This window comes from Channa argus, chromosome 1 (genome assembly GCF_033026475.1).
Source record: "Channa argus isolate prfri chromosome 1, Channa argus male v1.0, whole genome shotgun sequence".
Taxonomy (NCBI): domain Eukaryota; kingdom Metazoa; phylum Chordata; class Actinopteri; order Anabantiformes; family Channidae; genus Channa; species Channa argus.
Genome location: NC_090197.1, coordinates 41,590,959 through 41,615,580, shown reverse-complemented (window position 1 = coordinate 41,615,580; position 24,622 = coordinate 41,590,959). Strand labels below are relative to the sequence as shown.

Genomic DNA, 24,622 nt, shown 5'->3' with positions numbered 1-24,622 from the left:
TTTTCTTATAGCATGCAACATTTGTGAAACATATTTTCCAAGAGAACTAAAAAAATAAAAAACACACGAGTCTTTTGAGGCTTTATCTCAGTAGAAATAAAAGCTCCTGACATGATACTGTATGTCAGGTATGTTTGCACAGGTTAATTATGGCCTCCTATTGCACATTTACTGTACAACTAATGTTAAAAAAACAACAACATTAAATTAAAACAAGGTTTTAAAAACCTGTTTCTGAAGCCAACAATGTCTCTATCCTCTAGTAAACATACTGATTTACTGTCAAACCAGTTTAATAGTTTATTAAGCTACCAAAACAGGCTATGTTGAAAGAATCTGGGCCTATAATAATGAACTAGGAAGTAAGAAACAACAAAAACAAGACAGAACGCTCTTCTATTGACAACTGTTGACCGGATGTCTTCACATTTCCATATCTGTACATTTAAGACGCTTACTTTGTTATTCATCATCATTGCAGTAGCCAAGTTGTAGACTGAAGGTATTATTTTGCTAGCAGCACTGCAAATATTACTGTGGTAACTGTAGCTGTCTCTCTGCAACTGATATAGAAAGACAAAAACACATCTTTGAAGATTCTGAAAGAGCTTCTTGATTCAAATACTATTTGTTTATTATCTTTATCAATTTGCATCTAGTTTAAATCACAATGTTGAAAGAAATTGATTTGACTTTATTTTATACCATATAATAGCGAGCAAAACACGCAACTGTCGCATTTAAGAAAGCAAACAAAGTTTTCAACAGCCACTACTTAAACCTTTTGTAATCAGGCCGTGGTAAAGTTTGCTGTGAAATTTAATTTCTCTGAAGAAGAATATGGGTACCCCGTAGGAAATCCCTCAACTTTACGATCACCATTGAGGACCAGCCAAAGTACAGTGTAAAAATTTGCACAATAAATATCTGGCAGCTTTGAAACATCTGCATACACTGAAAATATTGTAAGATCAGAATCAAAATCAGACTTATTGGCCAAGTATGCTAACACATAGAAGGAATTTGCTTCGGTCATTTGTTGCTCTCAAGGACATGTTTAAGGTGTAACAATACAGACAATATGAAAATGACAAGTAACATACAAGGAAAAAAAATATGTTAACTACTGCCTTTGTAAACAAAAGCCTTGCAACATTTCAGAACTATTGAATACCAAGTGCATATAATCTGTTTATATTACAGTAAAATGATCATTAACTGGCAGAAATATAAATATTTGATCACACTCCTCATTCAGAATAATAGTCAGACCCCCTGAAATGACACGATACACTGAGCAGTGTGTAGAGAGCAGAAGAAATAGTATTTTATGAATCGGTGCTCAACAGTCTAGCATGTGATCAAATGTAGACACAAACTGAACAAACAGGTCAGTGGCTTTTGTGACTAAAAGTCATGGGGTGCTCCGCAGCGTGATTACTGGGAGGATAATCTTTAACACATATGTTGTCTCTCAGGGAAGCTGTGGAAACTTGGCTGAGAGCAGCCAGGCTTCCTGAAGAAAGGTAGTGAGCTATTTTTATAAAGGCTTTACAATTTAATAAAAACGTGTTTGTGGCAACTTTTGTGTGGTCGCATGTATTGGAAATGGGATGAGGGTCGCAACACATTTCTCAAAAGAACAGTATTGTATATATATGAGGATGCTTTGGTCTTTTGGTCCAGAATGTCCTATGCATAACTCAACGGCAATTGTTGTTGCAACATCCAACAAACCTCTCCATCTTCCCCAGGTATGTGCGTTTGTCATGATTATTTTTTCAGGGTGATGATGATGTGCCTTTTGTTCAGCACTAGGACTCTGTTGCTGTTACAGTTTAGTTAAACCCATGATGTAGAAATTGAAGACGGATGGAGGATGAAAATTGATATAATCTGGTTCCTGTTTTCTTTTTCCCACTTTGTTTTTAGTATGTATCAGAGAGCTTATAACCTCTTTCATGCCATGCCGAAACCTGTGCTGTATGAAATACATTTCACATCTGTTTCTTTCTTAGAACAAAACGAAAAAGAGGAGAAGCGTTTCTTTCTTTTATAAGGGAACATGTTGTGACCTTTTGACTCTTTCATTTTTATTTAACATTTGAGTCATTCATAATCTGTTTTGTCTCAAAAATCTTTGTGTAAAATAAATTGTTCTCAGGAGACAGCTTAGACAAATTAGCGCAGACGTCCTTTTTCCTGTCAGAGCATATCTGTTTGCCTAATCTACACAAACTCAAAGAGTTTAGTTGGAGACACTTCTAACTATGTTTCTATTTGTTTGTAGACTGAATTAGGTTAAATTCCTACAGTATTTTTTTCATATCATAGGTCTCTATTTCTCTACACTCAGTGATTTATGTCATCTGGAAAAAAAAATTATACTATTATACTTTGCCTTATTATATAGTGAGTTGCATTGTGAGTAGCTTGTAACTCTTTTAATATTTCCATAACATTTTACAAAAAAGGCATTTTTCTTTTCCTGCCAGATTAATTCTTTTACAGTATTTTGCCGTTGTTGTGTTGTTTGAAACGTCACATCTACGTATACTGGCATACATTCTAGTCTCTGATCACAGGCATTACACTGATTCCTAAAGACAGGAAAGCCCCAAAAGCTTATCTTCAAAGTGAATATCTGCAGCCAGTCATTTGTCGACATAAACTGTAGCTGCTAAGATGCCTTAAAGTACAGAATGGGTAAGTGTTTAGAGGGGGTTCTGTAGTATTCAGTGATTTAACAAAAAAAGTTTTTTAAGTTTACATATTTTATGGCATTGATAACAGCATTTCTCAAGCTTGCTAAACAAATAGTTAGTTTATATTATAATTATTTTTGGAAAATAATATTAAAAGGTTCTACGACTATTGTGTGCTATTATGGCAGACTTAATAGGCATTTGTAATAATTAAGTGCTGATAAAAACTTTTTTTTTATGCATGTAATGCTCAGAGTTACAGTTATCTGAGTTCAACTAACAACTGACATGATTTCAAAAAAAAAAAAAGAATTATTTACAATCATAATATAATTACACTATAACAACCACTACAGCTTTTTGTTTTATTCAATCCAAGACAACCATAAATACATGATTGAAGGCAATTCACCACAAGACTTTCAAATGTTAGGGGGTGGCAACTGATAAACATCACCCTAAGTTTGCCACAAAAAAGGCTCTTTTAGGGCTGATCAAATGAGTCGCCCTCCTCCTCTGAGAGAGACGTAGAGGTCTCTCATCACAGAGCAGTTTAGCATAGTGAGATGGTTGAATGCTAGGACTTCATTAAGTCCCACTATTGTTAACATCTGGGTTCAGAAGAATGGCTCTTTCTCTGGTAAATGTTGCCCTGCCTAACAAGGGATTTTATTACACCATGCAGTTGACATTGGCAGTAGTGGCACGTCTGGCAGTTGAAAACCCTGAACTGCTTAGGTCGCAGTAGATCAATCAAAGCAGCTTGTTTTTAAAAAGCTTTCAATTCTTACTAGGACACAGATTTGAATATGCTCAACTCATGTTGTAGAACCAAGATGAAAATAAACTACAGCTGTAAGACTATTTGGCGTGTGCTGTTTAAAATGCTTACATAATGAAAAAAAAAGTGGATGGTACTCATTAGTAAATTTTCAATTCAATTCAATTTAACTTTATTTAAAAACTTAAATAATTTCTCATTTGTGTTTTTTCTTTTTTCCTTTGCTTTACACCATTTCCTCTCCCTCACTCTCCAACCCCCACCGCTCTCTGTTATGATCCTATCCCTGGTAGGGATGTGGCTGCCATGGCAACTGCTGAATCATCCTTCATCAGCTGCAGCCTTCCCCTAATTCCATCTCCTCGTACAACAAGGCCTCCATCATCCAGGTTGCATTAGCATATCGATCTCACTCACTATTTTAGTAGCAGCAGTCTGTGCCGGTTGGTGTTGGAGGACACAGAAGTGCTGCAGGCTGAGGAGCAGCCATTCGAATGGGTAACGTACCCACTACAGTGAAGCACTGCCTGAGCTATGAGCAACTCATCCGGGACTACCCATGGCTGAAACGCTGGCTGCTTGAGGAGAAGGTGGGCGTCATTCTTTGCTTTTATGCGTGTAATCTGCTGCACATGCTCAGCCACATGTCTCTCATGATAGAGTGGCCTGCCACAGCGATGATGCTGTGTGCTGTTTATATAACAGACTTCTTCAATTGCAGGTCTGACATACTACTTTTAAAGGGGGGTTCTCTCTGAGCAAGAAAGGGCAAATTTTTTTATCTTTCTGAATTTACTGCACGTGACAAAAGATGCAGTGTAGGACTTCTGTTTCCTCTGTTTCCTCTGTGGTGTTTAACTTCGATATGCTGTCTCAGCAGGATTATTTGAGAATAATTTAACAAAAAGAATATGTATGTAATTACAAATAGCCTAATAGCTTGTCCTTTTACTGTACATTCAGCTAATACTCCATAATCACATGCACAGCTTGTGTTAATTTGTTTATAGTGTTATGTAGAAAGCAAATCCTCAAAAATAATCTGCAATCTTAATAGTCTTAGTTGTTTAGATTTACCTGTTCTTATAAACCCTTATAAATTTCCTTTTAAACTGTCACCCTCAAAAAGCAGCAGTAAAATAAGGGAATACAAGTAAAAGCAATACATCAAACTCGTACGCCACAGTACACACCTGTAAGAAACGTTACTTTATATTGACTAAGTGATTTTTCTGGTTCGGGCAAAACAGGAAATTTGAAGACATCATCAGAAATCAAATACATAAACAGCTTTTAGATTATTTCATAATAAATATACTGACCATCTTAACTAATTTAGCTACTTTTATATGCTATATTGCTTTGGTAAGATTTATCAAAGACAAAGATTCTCTGAATAAATGTTGATTAGTTAAGAAGTACGGTTTCTTTCTCAGACACGTGATGTTTTAAAGTACAAATTGGCATTATATTAATAGTAGTCTAAAGTAGCTAATAACAATACATGTACAGTAGCAGGTAATGCTAAATGCAGCTATCTTAACTGTTCCTGTAAGCTAGCTTAGCTAACTGCTCTGTACAAAAACTTTGCTAGTGACTAAATGTTGTTTAATTTTACTTGAGTTTACTTTAGTGTAAAGACAGTGTGGAGTTTATCAAGCCAAAGACACAGATCTCTCTAAGCAGCTGTAGATAAAAACACCCTGATAATGCAACTACCCCCCCAAACCCCCCCGCCCACAAACTTTGCTTTATGACCTGACTGTTACCTTATTAGCATGACTAGCTTAGTTATGTTTTGGTTCTCAGGTTTAATTTGAGGTAGAGAATATTTCATAGTAGAAATAAAAATGATATGTCATCTCTTGTCTCTTCTTTCCTGTTTCTCTTCTATATTTTGTTTCAGACCATTACAGGACATGAGTATCCAGACTTTGTTAAAATTGTTGAAGTTGGGCCGAGAGACGGACTTCAAAATGAAAAGGTATAAATTGTCGTTTCAGAAAGGAATCCAGGCTAATTTGTATTTATACTGTACTGTATGTGCCTTTGTTTTGTATCATCCCCGGAAACCCCCCTGTTCGTATCTTTTCAACCCATAACATATGGTCTGTGTGTGCCATAATTGCCAGAAGCATATGTTTCACATTTTCTTTGAAATTAAATAGGAAAGATGACGCAGCTTCTGGCTTAGTATATTCTACTTAAAATGTCATAGCTTTATCATTTCGCCTTTGCGTGATAGTTGATTTAGAGAGTACGCTGGATGCTGAAATAATTAGGTTTGTTATGTTATTAATTCAAAGGTCTAAATATAATCAAAGTGCAATATATAGAATTGACAAGCAGCATAGCAATAACAATCTGCCTGGTATCTCCTTGTTGTAATTCCCATCTTGAATAGAATTAAATCCAGAAAGAGCTGTTTCATTTTCATTGCTCCCCAGGAAATTGTTCCGACAGGGGTGAAAATCCAGCTGATAGACATGCTTTCAGGAACAGGCCTGTCTGTGATCGAGGCCACCAGCTTTGTCTCTTCAAAGTGGGTACCGCAGGTAATGACTCCTCTTTGTGCACAATGAAAGTGTGCTGAGTGATTTATTGGCCACTCTTTCTCTTCTGCATATCGACTGAAGCAAATCTGATCCTCTAACGTCCTCCTTAGACCCAGAGATGCTTTTGGAAAGATTGTTGTAAGACATTCTCCGTGTAGTTGACCTCTCATTCCATGTTATAAATTCTACCACTATTTACTTCCTGAAAAACAACAGGGGAACGTGTTTTGTTAACACCAAGAAATGTGACGGAAAAAACACGGATGTCCTTTATGGATTGTCTGCTTCTTACAATCATATTAAAGACATTTATGAAGGATATTGTATTTTCAGGAATATTTTCAGGTGCATTTTTTTACATCATGTGTTTTCCTTGCTTCATTTAGATGGGAGACCACACTGATGTACTCAGAGGAATCCATAGAGCGCCTCATGTTCAGTACCCTGTTTTGACGCCAAACATGCAGGGCTTCCAGGATGCTGTAAGCCTTCATTTTTTAATCAGCGTGATCATCTGTGCTATAGACAGTGACTTTAATTGATGCTTGTCAGTTTGAGTTAATCGTTGGACCTCTATGACTTTTTGGCAGCTAAATTCTGCACCTATGTAAGTGTGAAAACAAAACAGTGCTAAAAGTGCTTTTTCAAGGTATTGTTTCCCTTCCGTTTTAAGGTTGCAGCTGGTGCTACTGAAGTTGCCGTGTTTGCGTCGGCATCTGAAACTTTCAGTAAAAACAATATCAACTGCTCTATTGACGAAAGCATGTTGAGATATGAGGAAGTCATTAACGCTGCAAAAGCGCAACAAATTCCAGTTCGTGGGTTAGTATTCTGGATTTTGTCGCTTGAATTGAGTGAATACACATATATATATATTCACTTTCGAACTTCATTTTTACAATCATTTATACTACTAATGAAAACAAAGCAGAAGTACTGCAGTTAAAGCTGTGTAAATATAGAATAAAACACACAGTTAAGTAGGAAAAAAAACACTTTGAGGAAATTTGTTCATCAGGTTATGTCTATGGACAAAGTATAAATTCACATGAACAGTAAAGCAAACGAAACCATGTTAGTTATTACATAAAGTAAGTACTACCGGAAGATAATTACTGATCTGTAAATCTTTGTATTCCTGTAGTCTGTAATAATATTACAATTTCCCAAACTTGGTCTAATTTTAGATATGTGTCTTGTGCCCTGGGATGCCCTCAAGAGGGGCACATTGAACCTTCCAAAGTTGCCAAGGTGAGATCAGCCTTGTAATATATCCTTGCTTTCATATTTCCTTAAACATTATTATAGAAGAAATAGTAAATACCGTAAATAGTTAATGAATGGTCATTTTGAATTTATTAAATGTAACACATCTAGGATATTAGCTTCGTAGAAATCCTTAATTAACCTTGGGTTTTGTGGATGTATAGAGTTATGTTACTGTTTTAATTATGCCTCATTCCAGTTGGTTTTATGCACAATGAATTAGGAAGATGGTACAAGTTTATTTAAACTACAATAGAGCTAATGTTTGAATGGAAAAAAAATCACACTCTTTAATATAAAATGTTTTACTATATGTTCACTATATTGTACTGTAGGTGGCAAAGAGCTTATATGAAATGGGCTGCTATGAGATTTCACTGGGAGATACCATTGGAATTGGTACCCCGGGATCCATGGTTAAAATGCTGCAGTGTGTGATGAAGGAGGTGCCTGCCAAAGCTCTAGCAGTTCACTGCCATGACACTTATGGGCAGGCATTGCCCAACATCCTTACTGCACTTCAGGTAAGCACACAAGATACATCCACTTATTTAAAAAGAACAAATGAGAACTTGAGTATCTTCAGCTGTGATAGATTCATGACTTACTAAAAACAAATATTTATTTTTATTGGACGTTAGTCAAACTGTCTACTAGAACCTTTGCTGCACTTTTCCTAATAATTGTAAACTTTGACCCTCTATTCCTCCATATATTTGAATAGGTCTTAATCAGCTCTGCATATCTGTACAATGCAGTTTTTTTCCCCATTCTTTTTTGCAAAACCTCTGAAACTCTTTCAAGGCACATGGAGTTTCAGTCACAAATTCTAAATTGGATTGAGGTCTGTGCTCTGACTTGGCCACTCCAGAGCATTAACATTATGCCATGCGTGTGTTTATATTTTGTTCTTAAATTTCTTTCTACTTTTTTGGGATGCTCAAAACCCTGAGACAGCAAGAAGAAGAACGTTTTCCCCTTTATTTAACTACAGAAATGTAGAATCTGCTGTGTGGAAATAAGCCAAAATAACATTTAAACTCCAGATTCATTTAGAGGAAGTCAGTATAACTAGTTCTAGAAAACTGATCATCTGTAAATTCCACAGATCCTAAATTACTTACATTCCACCTGGATAGTCTTCACATGCCTGTCTGGACCTGTTGCAGTGAAGCATCCCTCACAGCATAATGCTGCCATAACTAACTAACTATCTTCTTTGTAGTGGGCGTAATAGTGGGGTAGTGTCTTAGTGGAGATGTGCAGTGTTTTGTATAGCATCTACTCTGATGGTGAAAATGCTGAATTTTGGTGTCATCAGAGCAATGAATCTTTTTTCTAGTTGACTTCAGAGCTTCTATGTCTTTGCCCTTTTCCCAAAAAAACTTCAAGTGGTGAAGAACACAGGCAACCGTTGTTGTATGTACAGCTTGTAATAACTTCTTCAGGGGAGTCATAGTCTTGGTGGCCTACATTACTAGTCTCCTTCTTGCACAGTGCCTCTGTTTTGAGGACAGACCGCTCTAGTCTCACTTGCACCTGTGCTGTGGTGCCTTCATTTCCTATTGACCAATGTAACTGTACTCCAAGGGATATTACTTGGAGGTTTTCTTGAAAGTTATACTGTGATTTTCAATAACCTTTTCACAGAGTTGCTTGGAGTATTTATTTATTATGTATTTATTTTTGTCCTCGTGGTGTAGTTTTTGGCTAGGATAAATTCTCTTACATATATATATATATATATATATATATATATATATATATATATATATATATATATATATATATATATATATATATATATATATATATATATATATATATATATATATATATATTCTCTAAATACTGCAGTCGCTTGAAACTGCACTCAGATCTCCATATAAGAAATTGTGTGAATTTTTATAATCAGCTGGCTGTACCAGCGATGATCTAGATATATTTAAGGGGAGTGAATAATTATGCAATCAATATTCTACGGATTATTTTTTTGCCTAAGTTCACTTATTTTTAATTGGTTGGAAGAGTTCTGTTTTCACTTAGACATAAAATAATCTTTTTTGTTCATTAATGATTCAGGTATCTCAAAAAATAGAAAGATATGAGCTATGATAAATATAGAAGGACAGGCATGAGTCACACCTCTCAATAAATCCTCTCTTAGCAGAAGAAAATTTTGAAAGAATCCTCCTGATCTCTGTGTGAAGGATGTGAAAAGCACCACTACTTTCTCTTGCAGAGATCTGCAGAGGACCTCTAAGTACTGGCACTGTCAAAGGAGGATGCTTCAGAGCTGGAAGTGTAGATTCTCTTCTGTACAAGTACAAGATAGTGATGCATCACCCTCCTGATCCCCACATCCTCTCATGTTAAATTGTTTGACAGCTTTACTTTCTGTTTTTCTAAAAGCTTGCCCAGTATTCTACAAGCACTTTCTCCTTCACATGTGCATCCTTCTCCTTAGGATGTATTCATGCGGGGAACCACAGGCCAATTATGGACAGATGCCCAGTCTTTGTATCAATCAGTGTAGTTTTTCATGATGACATAAAGACGAGCAACCAGATGTGAAAGCAAAGTTGAAATAGTGATTCTTGTTCCAGCTTTTTTGAGTATCTGCCAACACTGTGGATATCACAAGTCTTTTCTGAGACTTTAAATTATTACTCCTGATGGGGATGATCATATGTTAAGCTGCTCCCATTCCATCTTTCTCAATAATTTTCAACAATTTAACAGTACGGTAACTTTAAGACAGCATATTTTCTTCATCTTACAAAAAGCAAAGGATAGGTAGGGATTATTGTCGACCCGAAGTGGGCAAAAAGAAAATTATCACCAATTAGGCTCAATGAAATATTCTAAGCCATTTAAAAGTTGGTTGAAATCATATCTAATTGAGTATATTAGAGATTATGGGAATGTAATTGTTCATCTAATATAAATCTTATAATACTGTGGTTATTCTTCTCTAAGACAAATATTGTGAGTATGAAGCTCACTGTAAACCTGAATCTGCCCTGAGCTTTAATGACATCGTGGCACTTTATGACATTATGAATGTATCCTCTGTTCTGTGTGATTGAGAAGGCACAAAACAAATGTGTAGGATACAATGGGACACACTGAAAACTGGGAACCATCAGTCAACAAGGAAGAGGGGTATTAAGAAACATGATCTAAGCCTCTCCACAAAGCAAGATGATTCACAAACTGCCCACTGAAAAAAATCCCAGAATCTTAATGAACATAGGATATTTCCAAAGGGCCCTGCCATCACATGTATTGTAGAGAAGAAAATTAATTTCAAACACTATTATAGTAATAAACTTGTTTTATATACCAAATGTAATAATTTTGTTGAAGAACAATTGTGAGGGCCTGTTTCCTCTCTTTGTTTGTGTAAAACTGTCATAAACGGACATAAAACAGAGGTAATGCAGATATCACTGTACCAATTCTCTGGAGCACAGTGTCACTACAGAGGGAGAAGCTCATTGGGGGCTGGGTGGGTCAACAGATGTGAGGGGGTCAACACAAAGGCTCACCTATTCAGTGTCTGTTGGACAAAGCATCTGAGAGCGAGGTGGATTGAAGGGCCCTGGGGGGCTCCTAACTCATCTGTCGCTTGGCTGTTGAACCCTCTGACAATGCTGCGCTTAAAGGCCAGTGGAAAATGATCCTTTCATCCGTTTGCTGCTGAGCACTTGATGAACGGTGCTGCAATTGCAGATCCAGCCCTTCAAATGTTGGGATCACTTTATTTTACTGGTGTGCAGGTGTGTCAGTAATGTTTGGAAAGAAGCATTTAAATGACAAAATTTACACAGTGAAGGCTCAGCATTTTCATACTGACACTAGTTACACACAATAACATAAAACTTAAATAGGCCAGTTATACGCCTTACTGCATTCCTGTCTACTGTCGACTATCCTCTGTTTTTGCAGATATTTTACTGCATTCTCATGTAAACTTTATTGATAAATGTTAATGTATAAATCTAATTGATATTATTAATAAATTATAAATGCATGGTTTTCATAGATGAATGGATTGAGATAGCAGGAGTTGCCTTCTACATAAAAACTCGTTAGCTATACATTTATAACTTATTTTTTAAGTTTTAATTTTTAAAAAATACAAGAACAAAATATTTTACTGTAACTCTAAAACAATATGATGCATATCCAACTCTACTGGAAAATTATGTGTTGATATACTTGAACTTTGTCTTGGGACTTAAATCTTGTTGCATTCCTCTTTGTGCTGTTCATCTGTTACAATGCAACACTGTGCAGCAGAACAGCTCAGCATGTTCACATGTACAATAGCTAATATTTTTAAAGTTAGCATTGATTTTGGACAGCAGAGGAAAAAAAAAAACACAGAGGGATGGTGAAATTCCTCTGTGGATCATATTTAGAATGATTCATCTCAGCTGTCCTGTGACCACAGAAAATAATAGCAGCCGGGGATATTTAGCCTACCATTTGCTCACCCATAAACAAGATGGAAATGAAAGATTTTCTCATAGTTTTTCATTACTGTGTGCCAGAAGTCCACACCACCAACTGGGAAAGAAATGAATTCCCCCAGTGCTGTCAGCCCTGAGTCACCTCTTTTGTTCCTTATAAAGACATTCCTCAGTCTTTGTACCTTTATTCCAGGAGGTCTAGAGGGGCTTTGTTACAAACCTACTCCTGGCAGGTCTCACAATGACAATGTATGTACTTAGATTTCACAGGCTTGGCAAGGAAAATTATTTATTCTTACCCACAATTTTGGTGTATTGTATGCAGCTGCAGCTGGGGAATAGAGTATAATCTGTTTGTGCTCTCCGCTGTGTCTCCGCTCTGTCTCTGAGGTATTGTTCAGCCGTGATACTGTAGGTGTTTTATTTGAAATTCAAAGGTCTGTACAGTGCATTGTGTTGACAACTCTAGTACAACTTGGCCTAATTTTATATATTGATTTATCCTTGGCAGCTGTTAACATATTATTTAAAAGATTAACACGTACCAATTAATTAATTAATTGTTAATTAATAAATAGTGCTTTTAAATTGCAAATATGATTATTTATATGGCCCTTTAATATACACTGTTGCCCATAAATTTGGAATAAAATATTTTTTACCTCTTTTCAGGAAACGTAATCAATTATTGTTAGATAAAGTGTATATCCTCTCACTTAAACAAATCATGAAGTAAAAATCTAATTTGTTTATTCTTTCTGTCTTTGTTTCGTCTTTTCTAGCTGCCCACCAATATCTGGACTTTGATTTCAAGGTGCAAGCTTATTTCTGCATTCTTGGAAAGGGGACAATATGCTGTAGGTGTCAGCAGTGGATCTGTGGATCAGTTTTCTTTCAGCTTGTCAGTTTATGAGGTGGATAAAGCTTCGCTTCTCCATATCCTTCAGTGAATACACACTCTCTCTCTGACATAGTTCTAAAACCAAAATGGGAGCATGTCCATCTTTAGCCCTGTCCTCTCAGAGTGTAGAATGTCAACAAGCATATCCCCAATCATGCAAGTTTGAAAATGCACAGTGTCTTTACAGAGGAATGTATTGTTTTTGTATGGCCACAGCTTTCTGAATATGGCTTTTTTAACAGAGTGCACATCTGGTTTCTGGGTAGTGCGAATCTAACTGAGCGTTGGCAGGCTCGGGCTGCTGACCACCAGTTCCTGCACGATTAGTGTCCAGAGGAACAAGGCACACTGGTGAGGGGTTTGTTTTGTTCCTTTCAGAAACACTATGCTGAAGACCTCCCCATTTACACGGTTAGCAGCTGAAACTGAGATGACTGGCATGGTAGATTACAACTCTGTGTTTATACTTAAAAAGAATCTGCCTACTACAATATCCTGCTCTGGCTTTAACCAAGGTCTGTAAATCTTGTGCGCTTCACAGACCAGTGTAGATCCCCTCCACTTCTACCCCACCTCCTCCTCGTCCTTTGCCAATACAAACAGCAATTACGACTGGCTCAGTCAGCCCCTGAAAGAAGTAGGTTTTTGTCTGGAGGAAAAGCAACCAATTAGCATCATTGTTAAAAAAATCCAATATAAATTCTTTTAATTTAACTTTCCTGGTCTTGCACCATGGGGTAATCCTTCATGATTCAAAGGCACAGAGAGGATCATCATCTTAATTTTGTCTCACTGTGGGATCCTCTGACATCTGGCTCTGCCATGGGAGCTGGAAAACATCTTTAATATCCTCATGATGATCCCAGGGACATGTGGAAAACATCCTAAGCCTATAGTCCTTAATGACTTTGAAAAACTGAAGGTTTACTTTCGGTTTAAAAACAAAGTATACTTAGTACTAGGTAATACACTGCAATGCGGTTGTGTCACAAGTGCATTCAGAGAAAAGCAAAATATACCTCTCTAAATTAACTGAAGCAGTAAAATAATATTTCCTAAGCACCATTTTAAGCTGTTGTTAAGCTGTCTTTTTTGCATTTGTCACATTGTTGTGCACAGAGACCACCGGAGAACAGGAACATTTTTCACTGAGAACGTGAAAAGAAATATGACAGTAATGATCACTTGTAGCTGTTAAACGTTTGTGTAGCAATGTTACAATTCCTTTATTGTTGGCATGTTGTAAGAGGACACCATCCAAGCAAAAAATGTCTTCTCAATGTGGCAAGAAAGTGAATCCCCATGGTTAAGGGCAGAGTAGAGCTGTAAAAACATGAGTAACCGGGAGAATCAGAAACATATGAATGTTCTGCTCAGCATTTATAATGTCCTTCTCGTATGGACAAGGCCGTGATTATGTGGTAGTGGTGGTTTGAGCTGACAAAGAGGATGACTAAGCCATACTGTGGGACATTCTGTGCCCACTCATCTTCAAGTCATGAGGCGCACAGTTCTCTTAAACAGCTGTAAAACACGACCGCAGCCCTGGCAAGGCGCACTGCAGTAACAGAACAAGGACCTTTGTTCCTGAATTTTACCTGAGGTGAAACCTGAGGAGGTGCTGAATGTCTATGTTGTGTGTCCATGCAGATGGGGGTCTGTGTGGTGGATTCTGCAGTAGGTGGCCTGGGAGGTTGCCCATATGCTCCTGGATCATCTGGCAATGTTTCAACAGAGGATGTCCTCTATATGCTCCATGGCATGGGCATTGAAACGGTAAGTTTGTCTTCACAGTGCACTCAGATAGACCTGCCGTGGTTTATGTCTATTTAATCCCAACACACTCATACAATCTCATTTACATAAACAGATCGTTCTGCAAACATGCTGTTCTATAAATGTTTATTTTATGATTTCAGCGGTTTCACACAACTTGCACAAACCCACAGTGCTGCATGCTCAACCTCAACAAGAATTTATTTTACAAGTCCTACCTCTGCTGGTGAAATAGATTCACTGCAATTTCGTTTTCTGTCACCTGTTACATACATTCATTTTCACTCACAAGCAGCAAACCTTTCCCCTTACAGCCACAGCATTTTAAATTATATTCCAATGATTCTTTGCAGGGTGTGAAGCTTGCCAAAGTCATAGAAGCTGGTGACTTCATCTGCAGTGCTTTGAGTCGCAAGACAAACTCCAAGGTTGCCTGGGCAAGAGGCAGGACACTGTGATGTGCTTTTGTGAATGAACAAATTTGCGCGTAGAGTATGTGATTCTGTTCCCTTTAAAGTGCTTCCTTCTTGACGCTTCCTTCTAAATTGTTGCCTGTGATGCAGTATTTGAAGCGGATTGTTCCTTTCAATATCTGTTCATTCATTTACTTATCTTGGAGTTTGTTCAAAGACCTATGAACCATTGAATTACCTAATTTATTTGTGGGATATTCCGGTAAGCTCATTTTTGATATTTGTGTGGTTGGACAATTAGAAGAGCAAACACCTATTATTATATGCTTTAAATAACTAGGGGGCAGAAGAAGAGTGTTCATTTGCAAGGGGCTTGATGGACGAATTGATGAGGTATGAAAACACACTGACCTTTTCAAAATTGAATTGTCCACTTCTATTTAAGTGGCCTTTAAAATAGCAAGTAGCAAATTACAATTTAAATAGCCGTCTGCCTTGGCTACTTGCTGAAATCCATTAATGATCACCACAAGTGTTTTATTTGAATAAACAGAAGGCAAATGAAATGGCAAAATGAAAAAGCTCATTGCCACTTAAATATTTCCATGTGCACTTTACTTTTCAAATTATGTTTTTAGCTTTTCTTATCCTAAATATGACAAAATAATCATTTTAAACCAGTCTCAAAAGCTTTTTTCCTCTAACCTTTGCCAAAACTTCCATTGTCATACAACAATTACTATGACATAACTGTCTTTTGCTGATATACTCCGTACTAGATGATGAAGATGCTCTAAATAAAGAAAATATCTAAAATATTTTCAGTGTGTTTATTTTGATCCTTGAGACTCAGAATAATTCAGTATTTCTATGCAGCTGGTTAAGTGCATTCACCTTAAATTCCAGTAGTAAAGCAGTATAATCAGAATGCCATTGTAAAAATCCACAGGCCTCTAACAACATAGTGGGGCAAAAAAAATAAAATAACTTGACATATTGAACAGAAGAAAACATTAGCATGAATGTAATAAAAATGAGTAACTGACTATCCACAATGGTCCTCTCCATGTGTGAAAACAATTATACATTGAGCATTGATTAAATTAAGGGCCGACACAAGCAGAGAGTCAGACTTGTAAAATTGGGTCTACGTCTTCTGCAGATACAAAAAACTAACTCGGGTGTTACTATTGACAGTTGTTGTACTTTGTAACTACGCTGTCACTGCAAAAAAATACCCCATAATCCAGAGATTTTAATTCAGATACTCGCTATTATGACCCACATACTATATGATGAAATCCTAGTTTGAAACTCTCAGATCATATCAGTAGTATGTGACATGGCCGGAGCATACAGTATCTTATCATCAAATTAGGAGCATTTTAATTAAATTAAGTAAGAATTACTTTTGACACAACCCGTGTCATATTTTAAATATACACATATAAATATTTTACACATACACAGGCGGAACCAATATCCTTAAATGCTGTTAAATACTGTATGTTTATATCTTTCTTTAGCTTTATGAAGGTTCTACAATGTCATTTTACAGGTCTTCTGAAAGCTGTTTTCCTGATTATATTGTTTTTAGGTCTGCCTTCTTGCAAATTTGTCCAGTTTAACACACCTGGTGCCACTCATCAAGAAATAAGTGTTAAAAAATGTTAAAGTTTACAGTACACATTAAAGTTAATTACCTAGGGTTTATCAAATGAAATGCATACTCCTGCACTGATTTAAGTTTTTATTGTTTTACTATATACACCCCTTGATCCTTTTTGTTACTTCTAAGGATGGAGTATTTACAGTATAGCAGCTGAATTGCATCAGACACGATGTTGATGAAAAAACATTATTTGTTTTACTCTTTTTGCCAGTTTAATGTAAGGGATGGAAACTTTTTCAATTAACTGTATTTTGATTCTTTAAGGCTTTGTTTGAAATAACAGTCATGTACTTAATGTAGCTTTCAGATGATGTATCCTGTTTGAAAAACATTCTATAGAGTCTTGATGGACTAATTTATGTGTGTGTGTGTTTTAATATTTGTTTGCTTGCTTGTTTGTTTTATTTTTATTGCAGCATGTGCATCTAAACCTGAGCAGGTGACACTATGTACAGGCTGTGCATGAGATCCAAGCAGAAAGCAGTAATCGTGTCCTCTACCCCATGCCAGGTTTGGAGAATCTGCCACATGTGGACACTCCAGTGACTGTGTTTGAGACTTATATGTGTCAGTTTCTAGAGGTAAATGATAAATTCTTCATAGACTAAACTTTTTTTTATTTTGCTAAAACTGAATAATTGTACAATCATAAAAAAACAAACAAAAAAGCATTTTGTGCACATTTTGTGCATTTTAATTTGTTTGGGGTTTTCTGAAATGATAAAGGAACGCTAAAAGGATGCTAAAAGACAGAAATGTAGTTATTTTGCCACACTGACCATGTTTGGAGGCATGAGGGTATAGGAGTCATTCAACCCCAAGAACCCAAAGTACTGTGTACTAGTGTTAGAATGTAATCTGAGGGTATTTTGAGTGGAGCAGGTGCATTGCACAGAGTGGATGAAGTAATGAAAAAGAAGACTGAAGTTTTCTACATAATCTCAAACTTGCACACACTTGGTTGTTGCAACAGGACAATGGCACCAAACACAGCTGAAATGCTGCGAGTTGTGGAACAGATAATAGATTTTTGCCTCTGTTGATGTGATCAATTAAACCCTGCAAAACAAATTCTTGGACCATGATGGTTTGAACCAGATTTCACATTAATGAACCCATTAGTTGCTAAGATAGTTCTCTAAAGCACTTAAAAGTCAAACTCATGGTGTGGCTGGTCACATCATCATCTGCAAATTTTGCTCAAATCCATCGATCCATTCAATAATATCTGTAACTGCTTCTCTTGTGTAGAGTCGTGGGGGAGTTGGAGCCCATCGTAGCTGTCATTGGGCAAGAGGCGGGGACACCCTGGACAGGTTTCCAGTCAATCTCAGGGCCAACATACACAGACAGACAACCATTATGCTCACATTTATACCTATTTGTATACTGTAGGAAGTGGAGGAAACCCACAAAAGCACAGGAAGAACATGCAAACTCCACACAGAAAGGCTGCAACTGGCCAGGATGTGAACAGTCCAGTCAAGTTGAATTTTAATTGCACGTCTACTCAGACTTAAAGTAGTCTAAATCCAGAGATTTGATATGCTCCAGATATTATGTGATAATGTCAAGACTGGAGAATATCCAAGCCAGACTTCATTAAAATGTTAGTTCATAGTTATCTGGACTGAACAATCTTTGGATTCCAGGGTATTAGTGTAGTTTGATTAGATCTGGTATGTTTTCCTTTGGCTTTGTTATTTAGGTCAAAATGTAGGTCAAATGTAATTTTGTACCCAAATTATCCTAACACAATGAAATGTCAAGACATTTTAGCTTTGAAAATCTTTAATTTTCTACAGAGAAATTAGTTTCTTTTGGGATTCAAGACACATTCCTGAGTTTACACACAATCGTTTTCCCCACAACAGCATTGTATAGCTATTTAACTCTTGAAATAAAGGTCATCAAACCTTTTACAAAAATTTTGTATTTAACACATTTGTAATAGTCATTTGTAATTTTGATGCCACATTTATTGGAGGAATAAATATCAGGGAAGAACAACACAATTACTTTTATACAGAGGATGAAATTTAGTTTCCTCTTTTCTTCCAGAAATCCTACAAGACAAAATATATAAGATAAAAATGCACATTTTGTATAACAAATTATCATGACTTAAAGTATTTAACGATGGCTTTATGTTGATGTACTTACCATATTTTACTGACAACCACGATAGGCATTATTAAAACAATGCCAACAAGTAGCACAGTTGCAAAAGCATACATGAAATAATCTGAAAAGTCCAAATAATTAACATTCAATGTAGTAATGACTGCATTTAGTGTATATCTTCAAATTCATTTTAATAACGTCCAATCAGTATAAAGTGTTGCATTTCAAATAGAAACTTACCGATTGGCAATGTTTGACCTTTATCAGATTTACTGATTTCAGGTGGTTTAGAGGGACCGTTGCTGCTTTTCTGAGATGTCACTGAAATATACACAAAATATGATTCAAAATGTTTCACTAATGATAGATTTTATCATTACAGTGTCTGTCTAGTAAACACAACTCCTACTCACTGAAGCATGACCTGTTATGAAGTATATTGTGAATCATATTGCACGTCAAAAGATCTCTGCTATGCAGTCCTTTGCATGAACAAGGATAGTGAAGTGCTGTACCCAGAGTGGCCAAAAAGGCCATTTTACATTGAGAATCTGCACAGAGGATAAGACCTGGATCCATCAGTGGGAAACAGTCAACATTTTGGAGGTCACTCTCGCTGCACTGGCCTTCTTCAGATCTCCAGCATTTTTCTTGGAAGGTTTTTAACAGGTCTCTGGTAAAGCAGAGAAAATGTGCTTTGGTGTGTTAATGGAAATTAACAGGTTACATGATTTGCTTTTCTGCAACATTAGACCATTATTTTAATAAAAGTAATATATTTTTTTATATTTATGCTATGGGACAAAAGTGCTCTGCAATAAATGCAAGGGTCATTCAAATCCCACAGATGGTCTATACTGTCTAAATGAAAGTCCATTGTTAGGATGATTATGTGCCCTGAGCAACTAGTTTGTGATCAACACACGTAGAGTACTGTAATGCAGTTGGTCCAATGATCAATGAGTCGATTGTTTGAGTCACAGCTTCTTTTGTCCACATGGGGGTGTCATTAGGCTTGACATTAATGAGTTAAATATAAAAACAATCATATAATGGCTTCACTTAGCCCCAGTTGTCACTCATTACAACACATATGTAAACAAATGGTTTACAGTTCATTGCTGGTTCTGTAAGAGAATAAAGCAACAAGTTAAATGATTTGTCCTACACGTAACACTCAAAATGAAGAGGTTTTCCTGCACAATAAAAATAAAGAGTAAAAATTAAAGTAAAGTGAAAAAAGTAATTATAATGCGGGGGTACTTCTGAGTTAACAACAGCAAATAGTAAGATATCAAAATTTAGAAACAAGAAGTCTTGTAGCTTATATTGATGAGTTGAGAGTTGAGTAAACTCATTTAGGTTAAGATAATAAGAAAATTGGTATTTTCCACTAATACCATCTTAACATGAAGGCTTTGTACTGACACTGAAACAAAGTGGCTCTAACAGAAGCAAGTTCATCATGTAAACAGTGGTATTATGAATTATGGTTCTGATTCTGAGTTACCTCTTCTATCTAACCTATTTACAATTCAATAGGTTATTGATTCTGACTTAAAGCAAATAAATTATTATTACAAAACAATTTGCATGGAGTATGATGAATGTAAAATAAAAAGAGAAACTCAAACTGAAGTAATTTGACAACCTTATATCACCACAGCTTGTAAGTCAGTTCTACACTGAGTTGGTTTAACTTAATAAAGCAATAAGGTCAATTATTCTGGACAAATTAAGCTAAACTAATTTTAATAGATATTTAGGACTTACTCAATAATGCCATAGTTGGAACTATTAAAATATGCATGCAGAGAGTGGAGCCAACACATTATTTTTTTAGAGATTAGCGAGAATGTAATAAAGTCCACAAAAATGTAATTAATCTAATACTTCTATAATTCCTTAATAAAGAATGAATTTCTTTGCTCAAATTTCTATGCTCACAATGATGTTTCATAGTACAGAGGGCTTTTTTTTCTGTAGTGCTACTGTAGAGTCAGACACACTTTAGAGAAAGACAGGATGACATCATACCTGCAGTTACTGTCCTTAACACACAGTTTAACTGTGTCCTGGCAAACCCAGGTCTCATCTCCACACGTGCCACTGTGGAGGGCAGTTCTCATTTGCAAACAGCTCTGATCAGAAGCCTCACACTCACACATGACCAGCATCTCTGCGACGCTGTGTGGCATGCTGCCATAGAGCCGCTGGGTTTCCTGCTGACAGTGATCCCGGTTGCACTGATGTCCCAAACATGCCTGAACAACTGGTGCTAGATACTTGTTGCAAACAGTGTCACTGACACAAACTGTGATCTGGTCCAAGCAGGATCTAGATCCATCATAAACTATAAAAATAAATAGAGCAAATGAGTTTTGGGAATGTGGAAATTTTTATACTGACTGAGTTCATATTTTCTCATTGCCAGGCCATTATTAAATAATTACCATAGGCTATTAAACTACTTGACTGCCAGTCCACCACTGTGCTCCTCTTCTGTTGAGTTGCTGCACAAATAATATATAACGTGATTAGCTTTTCTGCATCACATGCCTATTAAAATCTGAAACCTTTTGTTCATAACACTCCTTCTGACACACAATACTGTGCATTCATACATCAGATTGCTCTCGGTAAACAAAAAAGTAATGAGTGTCACATAGAGTACTGAGAATACTGCACCTGGCTTTCTGTGGCATTCTGTGGCCAGTGCTTGTATAGAGTCACAAAGCTCCTCCTGCCAGGCACACACACACCCTCGCAGTGAAGGAAATTGGTCCAGTACAGACTGGATGGTCATGTTACACCCCTCTAAGCCCTTTATTTGGCACCCTTCATCTTGAATAACACAAACACAAGAGGCAGGCAGAAAAACTGGATTTTACCTAAGTGAACGAGGGCTTGTTTGTGCAACAGGTGTTTCCTTTTGTATGTGGATGCTGCAAGGCTGCTTAGATTTTGACAAAATCTAACATGTTTCAAGCTAATGTCAAATCAGACATTTATTTCAAAAAAGTTGATGGCTGGGTGTTTATCTACTTAAGGCTATTTCCTCAGTTATTAAATTTAACCCATACTCCCAAGAAGTGCAATTCGATTATATAGCCTTATGTCCTGAGCTTCCTGAGGAAAAGGTAACCATCACTTTTATAATGGAAAAACAACGTGCTCCAATTCCCTGCAGCACGGATAATAAATTGTTAATGTGTTGATTTTACCATCACAGATGCCACTGGAAAAATCTTCTTCATTCTGGCATAAATCGGACATGCAGGTATACGCAGCAGCCAAACAGTCAGAAGGTTCCAGTGAAATGCTGTTGCTGGATATCTGGGCAAAAACAATCCCTAAGGTGTAAAGTATATATTTGATTTATTTAAATTGAAAGCAGATTTAATTAGAATGTATTGCATCTAAAGTATTAATCACTTAGACATTTTTAGTCTTTAACCATTATAGAAGTGCTTACTGTGGACACACAGGATCATTAACTTGAATTCAAAGAGCTGTAGTAATAATTCATTATTTTATAGGGACGATCGGCTCCGACTCACCAAGTATGACTGCAGTTTCCAGATGTATCAGATGCATCATAGCTGTTGCATGAAAGCTGTGAGTGGATCGCTGATGCTCTCCTGCAGCTGATCTGCCCAGGTCTGGTGTCAGTGTACTTTTGATTAGAAACACCGCCCACTGTCAACAGGCTGTAGCACATTTACTGGAGGCCATTGTAATGCATGAAACATGTTCAGTTCAAAAACAAATAAATATAAAAAACATTAAAAAAAAACAACTTTATTATGATGTCATGGTTACAACACTGAACACTGTTATAACACTGAATTATTACCAGACCTGGTTGTTTGTGATGTGGGGTCAAAATGTTTTTGCAGCTTCATCAAAAACAGCAAATATGATATATCTACATAATTAGGATGTGAAGGGGATAAAAAATACTGCATTGAAGCCAGTCAGTATACTGTGTATCACTAATTCGAATCAAATCTCCATGTCTATCTAAATGTGAAACAGACATCTTCCAGTAAGTGAATATAGACTTTTGCCATATGAGTATGAAATGTTTGAAATAATAATGAAATTAAGAGCTCAGTGCTTCTTTCTAATGTCCCAAATTGCAAAAAATTATTATGGCAGATTTAAAGCAGTGTCATTAATCCAGGGAAAGTGGACTTGGCTACTAGATCATCCCTAATGTACGTGGGCTCACTGCAAGATTTGTGGTAGTCCTAGTATTGAAAAATACTAGCACTGCTATTGTCTTTATTTCCATTGTATTATTAAATGTATTTTATAGTCCTAATTCATATTTTCTCATTTAGTGTAACTATATGAAGAGATCATCTCTAACTTTTCATCCATTGTCAACTAAAATAATACGCCGAGGACAGGTTGTGGTACCCAGCACTAAATCCCTTCTATGAGGAGCATATTTAAAGAAAATTGATCCTTAACTATGAGTAGAAGGTTTTACAGAATGTTTCCAGTGTGGAGGACACAACAGTTTTAATAACATCAAATGGATCAAAGTATAAACTGCTGTGTTTACAAACAAGATGCATTTTATCAATAGATTTATTTATTGTAGCATCTCTTTTGTTGTTTCTTGCCAAGATTGTCCTTGTGGAGATTTTCGATTTTTTTTTTTCTTGGCAAGACTGAACAGAAACTTGAAAAGAGAAATTCTGAGTATAAATATTTTCCAATTCTCTTTAAGCAGTTGGTATTGAGGTCATTCCTGAGCCAATCTAATGGGTTGACAGAGCCCAGAAGGGAAATACTTGAAAAGAAACTTTCTGGATTTTGCTGAATAAACTTCATGATTTCTTTTGAACAGTTCTTGTAAACCTTATTTGCATTTGGAATTTTGGTTGGTTGGTTGTTGTGCCTTTTTTGTGAAAACAGAGTTTAGTAAAGCTTTTTCTTCTCATGTGGGATTTCTGTAGCCCCATTTTCTTTCTAATCACTAACTTCTTCAGTTGTGCCACAGTTTTTAAATGTGTTTTGATGATTTATTTCAACACTGTGCTGAAGGCATTGAGCTGAAATGTGTAGGTTTCAACCATGTAATAAAACAACGATACAGGCTTAAAAAAGGCTTTTATCATTATCTTCTCCTTTGTTGTGAACTCACAAACATCAGGTTTAGCAGCTAATGAGGCGAAAGCTAAGGAAACATGACAGGATGGCTGTGTTGGAACTGTGATGAGTGACACTTGATTAAAAGCATGTTTCCAATTAAACAAATAAATGTACATGTCAAAAACATCACGGTCAACATTCTGACTCTGTTTGTTATTTTCTACAGGCACTGATTATTTGAAACATTTCCAGTAGCAAAAGTCCAAAACCCCATGCAGGTCATGCTGAAATGTGTCCTTTTTCTTTTTAGCTGGTAATGAACAAAACAAAACATAAATATCACTAAAAAATCACTTATTGAGTTGACAAGCACATTCAAATGTTTAGAATAACGAAATTTAAACCTAAAACATAAATCTACACTGGAACAGTGCCCAAGACAATTTATTCATTTATCTTACAAAATATATGCAAAAATTATGCATTTTAGTTATGTTTATTATGTGGAAGTATGAGTTGAGAAGAAGTGAAGAGGTATGTGACCTTAATGTGTGATTTATTGTTAAAACTAAGTAATAGTCACAAATCCACCAAAAAGAAACAAAATGGCAAACCATAAATGTTTAACAGTAAATTTTAGTAAAGTTTAGTTTTGCCCAAATCCTGCTGATCCGAAATCAAACTGTCCTTTTAAACAGCACTTTCCTGTTTCTGTTTTCCGTGTTTGTGCTTTCCTTTTACATTAATTTTGCCTTTTTGTGATTGCTTTGATTGTCTCAATTTGACAGTTGATTCCCACAAAATATTTGTTTATTCATTTTGTTTCACTTATGAGTACTTTAACA

At 36.2% G+C, this 24,622-nt stretch overlaps 2 protein-coding genes across 6 annotated transcripts; one reads left to right on the top strand and one right to left on the bottom strand.

Moving 5' to 3' along the window:
* The first annotated feature begins 1,600 nt into the window (after window positions 1–1,600).
* On the top strand, window positions 1,601–15,522 carry hmgcll1 (3-hydroxymethyl-3-methylglutaryl-CoA lyase like 1). 4 transcript variants are annotated; one of them, XM_067522387.1, is made up of 11 exons: window positions 1,601–1,754; window positions 3,780–4,076; window positions 5,393–5,470; window positions 5,934–6,041; window positions 6,428–6,523; window positions 6,715–6,863; window positions 7,229–7,292; window positions 7,643–7,831; window positions 12,568–12,699; window positions 14,337–14,462; window positions 14,816–15,522. In XM_067522387.1, exons 2-11 carry the CDS (start codon window positions 3,981–3,983, stop codon window positions 14,918–14,920), a joined length of 1,143 nt encoding a protein of 380 aa, XP_067378488.1. In that variant the 5' UTR covers window positions 1,601–1,754; window positions 3,780–3,980; the 3' UTR covers window positions 14,921–15,522. The 4 variants fall into 4 exon arrangements, 3 of the variants coding, with proteins under 3 accessions (XP_067378488.1, XP_067378505.1, XP_067378496.1); XR_010915620.1 differs by having other exon boundaries at window positions 1,603–1,754; window positions 12,568–12,599; XM_067522404.1 differs by lacking the exon at window positions 12,568–12,699 and having other exon boundaries at window positions 1,606–1,754.
* Window positions 15,523–18,478: 2,956 nt separating this feature from the next.
* Window positions 18,479–23,755, bottom strand: gfral (GDNF family receptor alpha like). Of its 2 annotated transcripts, none has more exons than XM_067522366.1 (9): window positions 22,232–23,755; window positions 21,896–22,024; window positions 21,360–21,515; window positions 21,125–21,184; window positions 20,709–21,024; window positions 19,085–19,344; window positions 18,912–18,992; window positions 18,711–18,792; window positions 18,479–18,613 (listed from the first exon to the last, which is right to left on the bottom strand). In XM_067522366.1, exons 1-9 carry the CDS (start codon window positions 22,269–22,271, stop codon window positions 18,544–18,546), a joined length of 1,194 nt encoding a protein of 397 aa, XP_067378467.1. In that variant the 5' UTR covers window positions 22,272–23,755; the 3' UTR covers window positions 18,479–18,543. The 2 variants fall into 2 exon arrangements, with proteins under 2 accessions (XP_067378467.1, XP_067378476.1); XM_067522375.1 differs by having other exon boundaries at window positions 21,896–22,007.
* Window positions 23,756–24,622: the final 867 nt, after the last annotated feature.